The 15,024-nt window shown below is 39.4% G+C and overlaps 1 protein-coding gene across 2 annotated transcripts in view; it reads right to left on the bottom strand.

Moving 5' to 3' along the window:
• Window positions 1-478: 478 nt before the first annotated feature.
• Window positions 479-15,024, bottom strand: part of ANKRD13B (ankyrin repeat domain 13B) — a 1,471,566-nt gene continuing 1,457,020 nt past the window's right edge. For both annotated transcript variants that reach the window (XM_044054460.1, XM_044054461.1), the window contains one exon: window positions 479-2,856. In XM_044054460.1, the coding sequence (XP_043910395.1) occupies window positions 2,655-2,856 (202 nt within the window). In that variant the 3' untranslated portion in view covers window positions 479-2,654. The remainder of the gene's footprint in view (window positions 2,857-15,024) is intronic.

Here is a 15,024-nt window from a genome sequence, read left to right as displayed (position 1 = left end):
GTTATAAAAAAATATGAATGTAAATATGAAATTAAGAATGTAAAGTAATAAACAATCAAATATATCCAATGTAGTTCATCCAATATGAACAATTTCTGTGTCATTTAATTTCTTATCTGCCCTTTCACATGCTACTAAAAATGAATTGGTAAGTCACTTACTTAAGAAATCTACTCCCAAGAAAGTTATGACACTATAAGGAGCTACACTCATTAAAAGAAGTATACAAAAATATGTTGTAGGTATGAAAGAGATGATTTGCCCATTATGAAGTAAATACCAACCTTATTCCTGTGCATTTTACAAATCTAGTGAAAGTGTGCACAGTTATGTGGTTCTATATGAACCAGAGTTCTGACAGTATGAGTGTACACCTGTACAAATGAACTGGTTGGCTAGATGTAGGTTCAAGTTTAAAGGTTCGTTCAGTTACTCAACACCAAAAATGCACACACACAAATGACAAATGAAACTGATCTGTAATCAAAAAAGAATTTTTAATTTAACAGCTGCTCCTCCTTAGATATTACAGTAGCAAAGGTAAATCATTGAGAGAAAGAGAGAGAGAGAGAGAGAGGGGGAGAGAGAGAAAGTGAGACAGAGAGGAAGGGAGACAAAGTGTCTTACTTTCCAAAACATGCATCTCAGTGGAGTTCACACAGTGAGACTTGCAAACCCCAAACATGGCTCAGATCTCTGCTGCCTGACATCAACTGGCCATGGGTTCTGCCAGTGCCTACATATGCTCACTCTTGGTAAACATTACTTTGTGGGTGCTTTTTGAAGTATGAAATATGTGGCCACTTCTGAGGGCACACAATACATTTCCTAAACAGCAGAGTTTCTTTGTGCACTAGAGAATATAAACCTTTTATCCTGATATAACAGCATAGTAAATTAGTTCTTGGGTGATAATCTGATACATCTGTGCCTCTGAAGGATTACCCAGTGAAAAGGCACATTGGTGGGTATAACCCAATAGACTTAGGCCATGAGGGCATAAACTAATGGACTGGTGCAGGGCACTTACATAACCGCACCATTATCCTTTTCCCTCATTAAGCTGTAAACAAATCCTAAAACCCAACCTACCTTTCTACGTAATTAATAAATGAAATATCACAACATTGTTATTCATGGGGTGGTAGCATGGTAAAGTACCACCACGGAAATACAACCTGTGCAAGGGCTATACTCCAGAAGAATGGTAAAACTAGGGTATATGCTTCAATGGAGTAGCACCACATTGTTCATGGTTTCTAGTACTATAGCTTAGGGTAAATTAATATGAACTAATGTAGAAATGAAAAGCTACTGTAACTTTCAAGACACTACATTTGAAGATTTGTTTCACCTTAAAAATCATGTGACATTATTTCTCCTGGCAGTTGAAACCCTGTTTCATCTCAAATATCTTACTTTAATTGTCAGTTTCATTGTACCTGCGTAGTAGGTAATAATTCATTACATGCAACATTAGGTAAATTACAGTGTAATTACAAATTTGTCACATACAACTGCTTTGCAGTTGCAATGTAGTTACAGTCTAATTTCACTACAGCTTAAGACATGTTACCTAAAGTCCCAGAGGTATAACTAGAATGGAAAAGAACACATGACTTTCAAAGAGCATGTTGAAAGTCACAAAGTTACACAGGAGGTGGTGGCAGGATTTCATGTAAAATCTGGAGCTTGGGTGTAGTACGTTATACTACCCCTGCCTGCTGTTCCTATCTTACTTTGTTTTATACATAGCAAAGGATAGAAACATAAGCTGTATAAGTCATGAAATTTTGAATGTAGAGCTAATACCTGTTATTCCACCCACCAGCCTGTCCCACCCTCCCTCACTTGTACAGTTATGCTTCTTACTGATTTCCGTGCAGACCCATGGCTACAATGCAGGAACAGATAATATATATGCAGGATAGACTACACTCCTCTTTCATGGCACACTCCTGGTCTGCAAAACTGAAATGCTGAGGTAATCTGACCACTGTGTGGTACAGGCAATATTAACTACAAAACTTGATCCAATCAGCTTCAATCCAGCTTAACAACAGAAAGACACAGCTTATGAAGTGGTACAGTGTGCAGCCACCATCTGTCCTGATGATCAACTTAAAACCAAGGACAAAAGAAAGTGATGCGGTAGAAGAAGGACTGTAGGCAACATTAGCAGGAGGTTGTGCTGGTGACTGCCTGATGCTGGATCACATGGAGAAGGCATTCTGGTGGTGGAAGCCATATTGGATACCCAAGCTGTGCCTGACCTGCAGGGTGACAGCCTTCAGTGCTTTTCATTTACCACCATCTGCTGCCAATATCATCACAAATAAAGGAAAAGAAAGCAAACTGCACTCCACCTGCTGGAACCATATAATGAGGAGAAAAAATAGGAATTTTACTTCAGACAGTATCTGAACCCAACAGCTAAAAGATTAAGGTTTTTCACCTGTTAATTTTTTAATTGCACCTTTTTCTTTTTCTGTATTTTTGTTGCTGTGCACATGTCCATATGTGTGTGTGTGTGTGTGTGTGTGTGTGCGTGTGTGTGTGTGTCTGTTTGTGTATATATATATTTATATATATATGAGTGTAGATGACATGTATGTAAAAAGGAGAAGGGGTTATAAATTGTTCACGGCTGTGTGCTATTTGTCTGTGAGTGACAGCTGGATGATACGCTCCAACTCCTCCTCTTCTTGCCTTTTCTGTTTCTCCACCTCTTCTTGCTCCTTTGCTGACAGTTCCATGGCTAGGCGTAGCTGCTCATCATAGGTTCGGAACACATGATTGGTTGATATGTGCTGAGGGCTGGGCTGTGTGTGAGGCTTGTGCTGTGGAGTCCTACAACTGAAGTAAGATAGAAAGGTTGGTGGCTTATTTTTAAGAAAACAGTTGATATACCTGATGCTAGCTCAAGTCTACATGACAGTTTAAATTTCCTCCATGCAAACAATAATACCTCAGCAACTCCTGAACACACAGGATAAAATTTAAGGAGGTTCCTGAAAAGAAAATAATCTGCTTTTAGCATATTTTCTTCCCAAAGGATTTTTCCCAGTAATTTTTAAAAGATGAAATATAGGACTGTGTATGTATATGTACATGCATAAAGGTATATGGCATACATGAAGACAGACATAAACTGCATGTTCATTTCTAAAATGTCATAATCTAATAACAAAGAATCCAGGACTTTCATAAATGGAACCATAGTAAAGTCTGTTACCTATCCATGAGGTGAAGACGTGAGATGCAAAACTTTCTCCTTCACTGGAAGGTGAAGAGGAAAAATCCTACTCCATTCTGTACATTGAATGCAACACACATTAGAGTTCTCACCAGTGCAGTATCACTTATGTCTCACAATGTTATACAGACTATTATTTGGAAGACTCAACCACAGTGGTAATATATGCTCTTGGGAACTACACGTATCTGTCAGTGCTACACTTCAGAGATTCTTTGTTTATTCCTTGACAGACCAGTATATGATTATTCAGTATGGGTGTCCATGCATTTGATGAAGAAAGGCAACAGATAACTTCACTGTGTCCATTCATGTTCAAGTCTGAATAGCAAGCAACAATACTTTTATTATTTAAAATTCTACAAAAATGTTCAATTATACAGACTCTTAGGCTAACAATATATTGATTACATTAGGAATTAAAGCATACTCCTTTCTTCTCATCTCTTTCCACATTTTTCTAAGCATCCATATCTAAATATATACCCTTGGACTTGGCCAACAGTCCAGTCTCGGGCTGAGTGACACTGAAGTGAATTGATTGCAGTCCCCATCCAGATTTCATATTCACAAAATTATTATAATTATTTCATATTTTACATGTGAAAAATGCCCTCATCAAATTATGTCTGCTCTGTATGAATACCAATTCATAGCTCCACTCTATATAGGCTAAGCATACTGGGACTACCCATGTCAAAAAGGTAAGCTAGTAATATTTACATGTCCATTACATTGCAAACATGACTGAAATTTGCTATATATAACTTTGGCGTGTTTGAGATCCTTGCACCCTCCCATTGGTGTAGGAAACCTGAGCAATGAACATGCTCTGCATGACGTTGGAGAACCAACCCCATTGTTAAGTGTGTCTGTAATGGTGACGTTTTGGTTTCTGTGATATCTAGATAAAGACATTTTATGATATTAATTTATTGCAAAATAGGTGTCACAAACAGTGCAAACGAGATATTTCCCAGGTACACAATGCTGATACACAACAAACTATTTGCTGAATTGCGTATCACCATAAAAGCAAAACCTTTGTGGGACATTGTAGAGTTACAAATAGCAAATTTGCTTGCAATAACAGCAGTTTATACAGCTGCATTTACCATCCATAATGGCTACTACCTTGTTGGTATCATGATGCTGATGCAGAAAGCATAACCAAAACTATACAGGCAGCACATCACATGCCATTAGCTGGCTAACCAGCAGCTGATGGAGGCTTTGAAGTTGTATTATACAGGCTTTGACTGAAATGTATGGCCTACAAACAGGATTGGGAGGAATGCATGGAATTCTTTACCCAGTGGACACCAAGGTTTGTGTAGCTTTTTCTGTACTTCTACAGTGATTTTTCAGGTACATCACAGGCCTCCAAGTGTAGAATATTCAGTACTTGTACATTTGAAGGATCATACTGGTTTCTCCAGCATACCAGAGAGAGTGACTTCTCCATGCTTGGTGTCTCTAATACTGCCATCCCCCAAAAGGTGTCAACAAAGGCTGTGCCTGGCATAAATTCACAATGTTGTGTCAATGGAAGGGATACCATTCTGTAAACTGCCTGGTTGTGTGCAACTTACAGGTGTATATAACTGATGTGACTGTCCATCAGCCTGGCAGTGTCCATGATTCACACATCACTGCAGCCTGCACAGTGATACTGAACAGCCACCTAATTGGTAAGCACAAGCACTGTGGTAACCTGGACCATATACAGACATATAGACTGTGGGCCCATGTCCAACCCCTCCATATCTCTTTTGTCTCAGATAATAAAGGATGCCCACTGGAGTCCTGGATGATGACACACATAAGAAATCCACACAACATCACCAAATAGCAGTATAACGCTGCCACATACAAACCAGAAACATCATTCAGCATGTCTGACATTTGGCCCAGGGGATTAAGGTTAGGAGCTGTATTTTCTGTGGTGCAAGGTATAATTCCCTCAGCCCTCAGCCTGAGTTGCCCCTTTAAAGGGACTGTGTCCCAGTGGGCAGACAAGGTTAACAACTGGATATTATTTTTATTATCTGTTTGATCTGCTAAAAGCCATGCATCATTATGTCCCTAGATATGTCTGAACTATGCCCTTTCCATAGCATGTTGTTCATAGCATATTGTACGCTGTGCAATGTGATCATGAGGAGGCATGCAGGCCAGCCATCTAACCTGGGAAGCTGTGGGCCCACTACAGCAGCTCCTGCCACAGCCTGTGCATTGAAATCATCCAGCACTGACACTGAAGCTGAAGGACACCAAGTATCATCCCCAACATATACACTCAGGCAGTGGCAGACACAGTATATGGCAGCACATACAAAGAAGCAAGGTCTAGCCCACATGCGTGAGTCCTGACCAGCACATAGTGATAATGTGGAGTCAAGCATGAAGCCCTTAGCTGTACATAGACGCTGTGATGTGCAGTGAATGGCTGAGTCACATGGTGCATCAGACATCTCAGTGTAAACCACATTGGACAGTGGGTTGAATTGGTCACAGTTGTCTTAATGTGCACAGGTACCGAGGGACACAGTGACACATAGCTGTGAACACAACACTGATGAGGGAAGCTGTGGAGGCAGAAATGGGGATCTCAGTGGGGAGGGGTACTCATTCTTATAGACAATGCCCTCCTGTGACTGGGAGGAGATAGAAGTACATGACCGTGAGCTGGAGCCATTGCACTGTCTTGATGTGGCACAACTAATGATCTCTCATAACAACAATGTTGTGGTACTGCAGAAACATGACATAGATGGAGTCTGATGGGGAGGGGTTAAACACCTTGAGGTTGTCATTCAACATTGCCCATGTCGTAGGGTGGCAGAATGTCATACTCACATTGTCACAGCTACAGACTTTGCACCATGTGATTGCCTCCCAACATGAACACCTTGTATACATACCAACTGCCAACCATGGATGACATCACTGGACAAGATAATGATAGCTGCACTTGCAATCTTCTGAACGGAGATAGATTTGGCAGTGCTGTGTGCCACCATAGACCTCATGGCATCCATCATGGCACCACTTCTGGACTCTGTGCCTTACAGTGGCACTAGCAATGTTGGATAACATCTACATAAATGCCATACAAAACACCAATCAGCTCCATGTATTTTTGTCTGCACATCTGCTTTTTATGCCCTAGGCATTGCCTACATATCAGGATTTGACTGTGACATGTGGTAGTATTGGAAACCTCTACAGGACTACTGAATGGTGGGTGAACACACATTACAAGCAGTGCATACCTCAGTTGCTGCATCAAGGGGGGAGCAGTGCTGGTGCTCTCAGTTATTGGGGGAGTTCCTCCCATTAGGAACATAAGCACACATGGTGTACAGCTTCTAAATCAGCTATGGATGAGACCAACTTTCACCCTGTGCAACAAGTGGTAGACCACCCAAGATCAAGACAAACGGACAGTGCCATTGTGTCATCTGACTGCGACTTGGTATGTGTTTCAGCATTACTGTCAGATATTAGTTAGTAGCCCTGCCACCACATCCACAGGTACCACCACAGCATTGTTGTGGCCTGCAAATGCAAAATACAAGACACTTTCTTTTCTTTTCCCTTTCCTTAACAATTCCTACTTTTCTACTCGCATTCCCTGCTTATTTTTATTACACCTGCTAATTCCTTCAACATTTCCTGGCTCACTACTTGCATTTTGTCTCCCTCTTCTTTCATCCTCTTTCACATCACGTCCCTTATGTATCTCCCTCTTCCCAGCCACAAACAGTATACTGGCACCTTACTTCCTCCTCTCATGACAATGATTCTGCATCCTATTATTACTCAGCTTACCTACTTATCATCTTATTCAGCCTCTACCACGTGCAGTGCATGATTCATCCACTTTCTGTCCTGACACCTCTACCTACTTCCCTGGTGTTGCCTCTCAAACTTGCGTTCTTATCCTGTTCCTCCTGCACACTGTAGAATAACTATCACTTCCACGTACACATTACTTAAATACTTTTTTCCTCAAACGTTACTTTTTAAAATATTGCTCTTGCAAATGACTTTCTATTTTCTTTTCTTATACTTTCTTTACTTTGAACTATTGTTGTGCTTGTACATTAGATTTTATTTATGAATTACACATTTTTATGTATTGATGTGTTCTGCTGTCTTTTGTAAAATCCTGTATATGTTTTACTATGTATTCTAGTTGCATTCAGTCTGTCAAATTGCGTAAAGCCATATTAAAAATTTTATCTGATTTTTATACATTTTGTAAATGTAGTTATAGTTGGACCTTTTCCATCTCTGGGCCTATGCTTATATCTAAATGGGCAGTCTCGATAAGCAAATGTTTATATATAAATAAATAAATGCCACATAACAGAGATACCTATGTCTTATTCTTGACTCAGATCTTTCCTTTTAGAACACATACAGAAACTATATCTGATAAAGTCCTTGCTGAACTGAAACTTTGTTGTAAGATCACTCACCTTCTCTTTCCAACAGCCCATTTATCTATTGCCAAGATGTCTTAATACCTAAACTAGAATATGGTCTCCCCTTTGTTGTCTGAAACTCAGAAAAGAACATCCATAGAGTACAAATGGTAGAGAACAAAATATATCAGTTCATAGTCCTGGCAGACCCCTTACTTCATCATTGCAAATTACTAGAAAACACCAAATAGTGTCTCAACTGCTAACAGGGTAACTTTCTGCTTGGCACACTGATATCCAATGTTCTATAGGAGAGCTACTGACCCTCACTAAAAAGGAAACTTACTATTTTTAAAAAAAACTTATATGATCGTAGAATTACACAAGGGAACGTAGGCCCCCTGGCTCATCCTACATTCAAACCCATACTTGGTTAAAGAGCTTTCTCCATTTTGGGACCTTCAACCTGAAATCATCTGTCTACATAAGTCAAAAATGAAGAATCCAGTCAGAATTAAAAAAAGCTTTTAAGGAACATCTGTTTACTGAATCCCCATGTGGCTGCTACATGGATAATGGTTAATGTCTAAGTTATTTACCATCTGTTATCTTAAAGTGTACTGATTGCTCCATTCCTCCTCTGTTAAGAATCAAAGCATGCCTTATTTTCTATTGATATATCAATGGCATGCATTTTGTACTATTGCACTAAAGTCATTTTTGTACTTTGTACTGCTGCTTTTTCACTCTAACTGATGTAAATATTATTAATGTAACTAGCTGACAACTGCTTCTCCACTATAAATATATTGTATAGTACTCTCTCTGAGGCTGGGTAGTGATTGAAAAGGATAAATAGACCAATTTATCCATCCCACCATCAAATAGCAAATAAATAAATAGAAGCTTCAGAACAATATAGAAACTACTTAAAAAATCACCACAAAACACCTCTTGATATATTTACTAGCAAAAAAATCTTAAAAATAAGTGCTGTACCACAGAGCCTCCAACTACTTTCTTGCAATCAAGTTAAAAATGTACTTATAAACAGATCATTTATTCCCAAATCATTAGCATCATCCTAACTAGGTCCAGCTATAATAATCCACCTTAACTACAGCACAGAAAGTGACAATCCACCCCTGTGGAAACCGGCAAATACAAGTCTCTGTCACAAAGGAGGAGCACACGACACATTATCGTACTACAGACCTATCACTCTTCTACTAAACAAAATCTGTCTACAACCACTACAACCTCTTTATGAAACAGCACCATGAGTTTTGATCCCACTGTGATTTCAAACAGATGCATTCCCTGTTACTGACTTTATTCACACTGAACTCAATAATAGCAAACAAGCTGCAGTCTTACTTTTAGGTTTTTTTAATGGCACTCAACAATGTGAGCCACCCACTGGTAATACAGTAAACTTCTATGGTTGGAATTCACAAAGAACAACTAGGCCATTTATTTATTTTTACTAAGGTGGAGGACTGATTTTAATATACCTACTTCAGGCTCATATAGGTGATGGCAAGCATTGCAGGAATGAATTACAACAGAAAATGCTAAGTAATTATACAGTTTGCCATGAAGGAAGGAAGCATACAGCAGGAAATACACAATCATTTGCAGTTACAGGTCAGAATAAAACAATTTAGAATGACACTGACTTACAGAGAATATCGCTGGCCAGTGCAATCATGTCTACCTGAAGTAAGCAGACATTGGTGCATTTCACAATTATGCTTCTCCTAGAAAATGCAATCTAAGCAAATAAAGTACCCTTAAAACTCTAATCCTAACCCTAAAACACTAACTCTAAACCTCTAACCTGATTTTAACAAACTGTATAGTATTCAGTACAGATCCTGTCAAAAATGGCACTCATGGAGGAAAGTATAGCTGCAGTAGAATACATCATGGAATCATTTTGTGCATTTATCCTGCACCATCTCTAGATCTACAGTTCTATTGCACCGTTAATTGTTCTGTTTTGCCCTTGTATCCAGTCTCTACATATAAAAGTTACTTCAAGGTTAAATCATCCCTAAGAGTAAAAGGAAAAGCCATTTTTTTCATAAAAGAGTTCCTTTTGCACCAAAGGTATGTAACCTGAAAGTTAGTACATTTTGAGATGTGGGGGCAATGCCCCTACATCAGTAGACTGGAGAGCACTCCTCAGATTTCTCCATATTACAGAACAGCCTCAGTCACTGAAGATGGCCATCAGCAGTTCAGCTATTTGACACTTTACACTTGGTTTGCTGAGTTTCAACAAAAATCTCTGAATCATTATGATTTCGTTACATATACATCATTCTAAAGCTCCTGAAAGAAGCCACCTGCTTACCACCAAATCATCTGACAACAGAAAAATACAGAATACCTACACAGAAGTAATGGAGAACTGCTGGATCAGCCAAACATAAATGGACTGAAACTACAACTCTGCCAAAAAGCAAAACCAAATGTGAAAACCTTTAAGGGAGTGGTTCTCCTTGCCTCCTTAGATAGAGCAATCTTAGAGTTGGTTATATTAAGCATGGGGGTAAGAGGACTGTCCCCACAAAAGTAAAAAACAATGTTGTTATGTTGCTATAAGCCTCAGACCCTGACAATGCCCAAGTAAAACTGGAAATGTTTTGACAAAAGTAGCTAAAAACAAATGTCTATCATTCTTTATGGAGCTAAAATGTCCTAACAAATGTAACTAAATTGACACCAACATTATCTATATTTCTCCCAAATTCACTGTATAGAAACACTATGTTAGTATCCATCACATTTGCATCTTTTAGCAAACCAGAAATGTGGCAGCATAAAATGTCAGAATTTGCAATGTATCTGGCTTTTGCCCATCCCAACTTAACAAAATCTGAGTCAGTTAAATCTTATACATGATATGCTATACAGAAAGTTTTTCCTAACCAAATAAGCCACTGTAAGATCTCAGGTTTTCCTCCAGACTCCTGTTGTGTCTTGTTCAAAACTGTCACTTCATAACTGTACATGCAACTTTCTTATAGTTTATCTCTGAATTTCCCTAACTAATCCATACAAATCTACAGCTTCTTCCTCCTTTTCATTGAACTCTGTACAGCTTATTTTGATACCAATGCCTCCTACATATATGACATCACTTGAAACCTTCACATTATACATATTCCCTCTTATATTTTCCTGCTCTTTTCCTTCAACAAATACCACTATAAGAAATGACACCCTTACTTTTCACCTACCACTCATTCTCATCTCTGTTGTACAGATACACAACAAAACAATGCATCCATTAGCAACCTACCTATCATGTTGTAAATGGAAGATACCAACCTATCATGTTGTAAATGGAAGATACCGACCTACCTATCATGCTGTAAATGGAAGATACTAACCTACCTGTCATGTTGTAAATGTAAGATATCAACCTAACTGTGGAGAAATTACACACTGTCATCTGTGCCAGCATGTCTGGCTGAAGTTTTGTACATCATTTTAGATAACCTGTGTATTATATGCCAGCATGACTATCTATGGTATTGTAAATAAGTTACTGTATGTTGATTAATACCCCATTTGTACAGGATGTTTTTAAAAGTTGAACAGTGTTCCTTTACATGTCTAACCGTGCAGTTTGTGAAGATGATTTTAAATGCAAGTTGTCTCAGAGTCAGCTGATCTACAGATGATGTCATCAGAATGTTTCCAGTTGCTCTGTGTTTACTTTCAGAGACTGAAAGTCAGGAAGGAACTTTAATAAACAGCTGTCTGTTGATTTTCAAACACGAAAATAAAAATAAAAACTTGAACAGTTGAGACCTAGTCTATAAAATAACCTGCTGATTTACTGAAAACAGCTGAGGACACAGTAGTTATTCAGTTCAGTTCACAATTCACAGCTGTACTGGGCAGTGGATATCCAAAGGACTCAGCAAGAACTGTAAACCTGTCTTTGCTCTGTTGTGATATTTAGATCAGGGAGAGTGTTCTTCAGTTAGATAGGACATTATAGCTAAATTAGTCAGAGTTTTTCTAAATGTTGGATTTCTATCCTTCAGTATTAATTTCATTTTCCTGGTGATTGAAATTACTGTTTTACAGTTTAAATCATTTTGCTTTTTATTAAATATTTTTATTATCTTACATTGTGGCTGGTCAATCAGTGTATTATTTAGTGATTTGAGAGTGGTTATGCCTTCTTTGAAAGCCTGGCTGCTTTGAGTTATATGCCACCATTTGTTTTAATATTTAATTTTAATAATTGGACACCACTTTAAAAGGGCATGTAGATGCTCTGATTGGTGGCAGCCTGTTACAGTATTACTTTGAGGAAGAGACACAGTTGAGAATCTGTGTCACTCTTTCCCAGAAGTGTTTGGATTTGTGAGATTTAATTTATTTAAGTGTGAGTGTATTAGAGGTCTTAAACTGGGACACATTGCTCTGGGTGTGTAATAAGGAGCTACATTAGGGATGGACAGAAGTATACAGTCCAGTCCCAGGTTACAGGACATATTCCTGTGGTGCTGTTATGAAAAACTGTGGTGCTGTTATGAAAAATTGTGAAATATTACTCCTGTTTAAGTAATGGTCTCACATTGGAGTCAATAGTGAGGATTGAAGTTCCTTAGTTACTGACCCAGTATAGTAGAGGATGTCACATATTGATGGCTGTTTGGTGGGCTATTAACCAGATGTAACATTATTTGGTGACAGTGGTGTGGGATTTTTAATTGGACTTCAGTAGCCTGTGGGTAGTTGTCATTAAGATGTGCACTCTTGACAGCAACAAGGTAAATGTACAGAATTTCAGTCCACCACAGCTTTATTTATTTTTAGTTAGTCTGGGACAGCAGGCAAAGACATCAGCAAAAGACTATAGCAAGCTGACAAAGAATCAGTTTGCCAAGGAGTGTGAAGACAGAGGACTGGTGCATACCAACCTGACTAAGGAAGCAATGATTTCAGTCTTAGTAGCAGCCATAGCTCAGACCAGCCATTCAGAGGATATCCAATTTGGTATTGAGGATGTGCAGCCTGCCAAGACAGGACAGTCCACATTTTCTTCAGAGGACTGGAGAATCTGTCTGGAGTTAAGGAGACTGGAACTAGAGGCTGAAGAAAGGGAGAAGCAGCATCAATATGAACTGGAGGCCAAACAACTGGAAGCTGAGGAGAATGTTATTTCTGGAGGCTGAGGAGAAGCAGCACCAATATAACTTGGAGGCCAAATGACTGGAGACTGAGGAGAAAAAGTGTCAATATGAACTGGAGGTCAAATATTTAGAAGCCAAGGAAAACAAGAGACAGCACTAGCATGAAGTGGAGCTTCTTAACCTTTGAGAGGGTTATGGAGGTAATGGGGAAGGGAATAACTGGAGCCTAGAAGCTGTAAAGATCAGTAACCTTTTCCTCAATACAGCGATGGGGATGATTTTGATAGTTTTATTCATATATTTGAGAGGGTATGTACACAGTATGATGTTGACTGTCAGCTCTGGGTTCAGCCTCTGAGTCCCTTACTCCAAGGCAAAGCTGTTCAGGCCATGTCAAAACTGTCTGATATAGACTGTTTGAATTATGATAAAGTAAAAAACTGTCTTCCTGATTGTTTTAAACTAACACTTGAAGCTTATACAAAAAAGGTTAGTGAACATTGGTGCAAGGCATATGAAAGTGTACCTGATTATATTGTGATTTAAATACTTACTTTCACAGATGGGTGAGTGGGTGACAGATCACCACATTTGAGGGACTGGCAGACCTTTTGGTGAGGGTAGAAGCCTCAGTACTTTGCTTGATGACATGAGAATCTGATTAGCAGACTAAGAGTGTAACTCTGTGGAGGAGTTGGGGAAAAAAGGGGATCTCTACTTAGCAATCAGAGCAACAATGCATAAGAAAGGGATACTCAGTGCTGCACATTGACCTAAGGGAACCCATGCAGGGCAGTCTAAACCACTTCAAGAGAGTACACCAGTATCAGGGGAAACTACTACTCCAAGTACATGGTTAGGGATTAGATGTTTCAAATGTAACCAGAGAAGCCACACAGCAACCAAATATCCATTGGGCAAGGTGAGAAACAAAAGGTGAGGATGACAGCAAGTGGGGATGATAAACTGCCATTGGTACGTTGTTTGGAAACAATAGGGGTGCCAAACTATCACCAAAATTTATATCATATCTTAGTAGATGGCAAACAGTTTACTAAGAGTGACACAGCTTTTGATATAACCATTGTGACGTCTGCAGTGGTTACAGAAGAACAGTCCACTCCAGTCAGAGGTTTAGGAGGGTCCCCATTCCAAATACCTTTGGCTAGGGTTCGTCTTGACTGGGAGGGTGGAAGAGAAAGCAAGCAAGTTTGTTTGAGGATATTCCTGCAGATGTCCTGATAGGGAGTGACTCTGATGATGAAGTACCTTGTGTGCATTCAGTGACATGTAGTCAGGCTTTGAGACAAGTATGTAGTTCTAGTAGCCTTGGGAGACCCAGAGAGATCTCATACCTGAAGCTGGGACTTGTGTGCTGGCTGTTTCAGAGTAGGAGCTATCCTGTAGCAGTAAAACTGAAAGTGAGCCACAGCTGCTGGTAGGTACTGATGATCCCTTGGACATAGTGACTGCAAGGATGGGAGTGAGTGCTAGTACTCAGACTGACAGTCACAGCTGTTGGAAGTTACAAGGCTTCCTGAAAAATGGGAGCTGGGGAGGGTCAGAAAGATAAGAGTTAAGACAAGTTCAACTTATGGACCCTATATTACAAAGCTTGATGGATGTGGCTAAGGAGGCACCTGAGGCTCAAGGAAGAGTGTAGTCTGTATACTGGAACAAAGGTTTGTTGGATAGAGTCGACTCCTAAAGGTGGGCTAGAAGGTGAGCTAATACAGCAGCTGGTAGTGCCTGCAGCTTACAGTATGCCACTTTTAGCCATAGCACATGACATCCCTTTTTCAGGTCATATGGGTATAAAACATGCTAAGAGACATATTATGCAGATTTTTATTGGCCTGGGATTGTACAGGATGTGGTAGAATATTGTAGGACGTGTGTACAGTGTCAAAAAGTTGAAAAGGCAGGTGACAAGGTCAAGGCTCAATTAATGCCTTTGCCTGTCAATGAAGAGCCATTTCAGAGAGTGGCCATGGATATTGTGGGACCCCTGAGTACTCCAAGTTCTACAGGGAACAAATACATCCTGGTGGCCGTGGATTATGCCACTAGATACCCTGAACCTGTAGCTTTGTCATTTATAGAGGCCGAAAAGGTGGCAAATGCTTTTCTAGAAATTTTCAGCAGGGTAGGTTTTCTGAGGGGAAATACTGAC

This window comes from Protopterus annectens, chromosome 13.part0, assembly GCF_019279795.1.
Source record: "Protopterus annectens isolate FY-2018-M chromosome 13.part0, PAN1.0, whole genome shotgun sequence".
NCBI lineage: Eukaryota > Metazoa > Chordata > Ceratodontiformes > Protopteridae > Protopterus > Protopterus annectens.
This window is presented reverse-complemented; position numbering and strand designations above follow the sequence as displayed.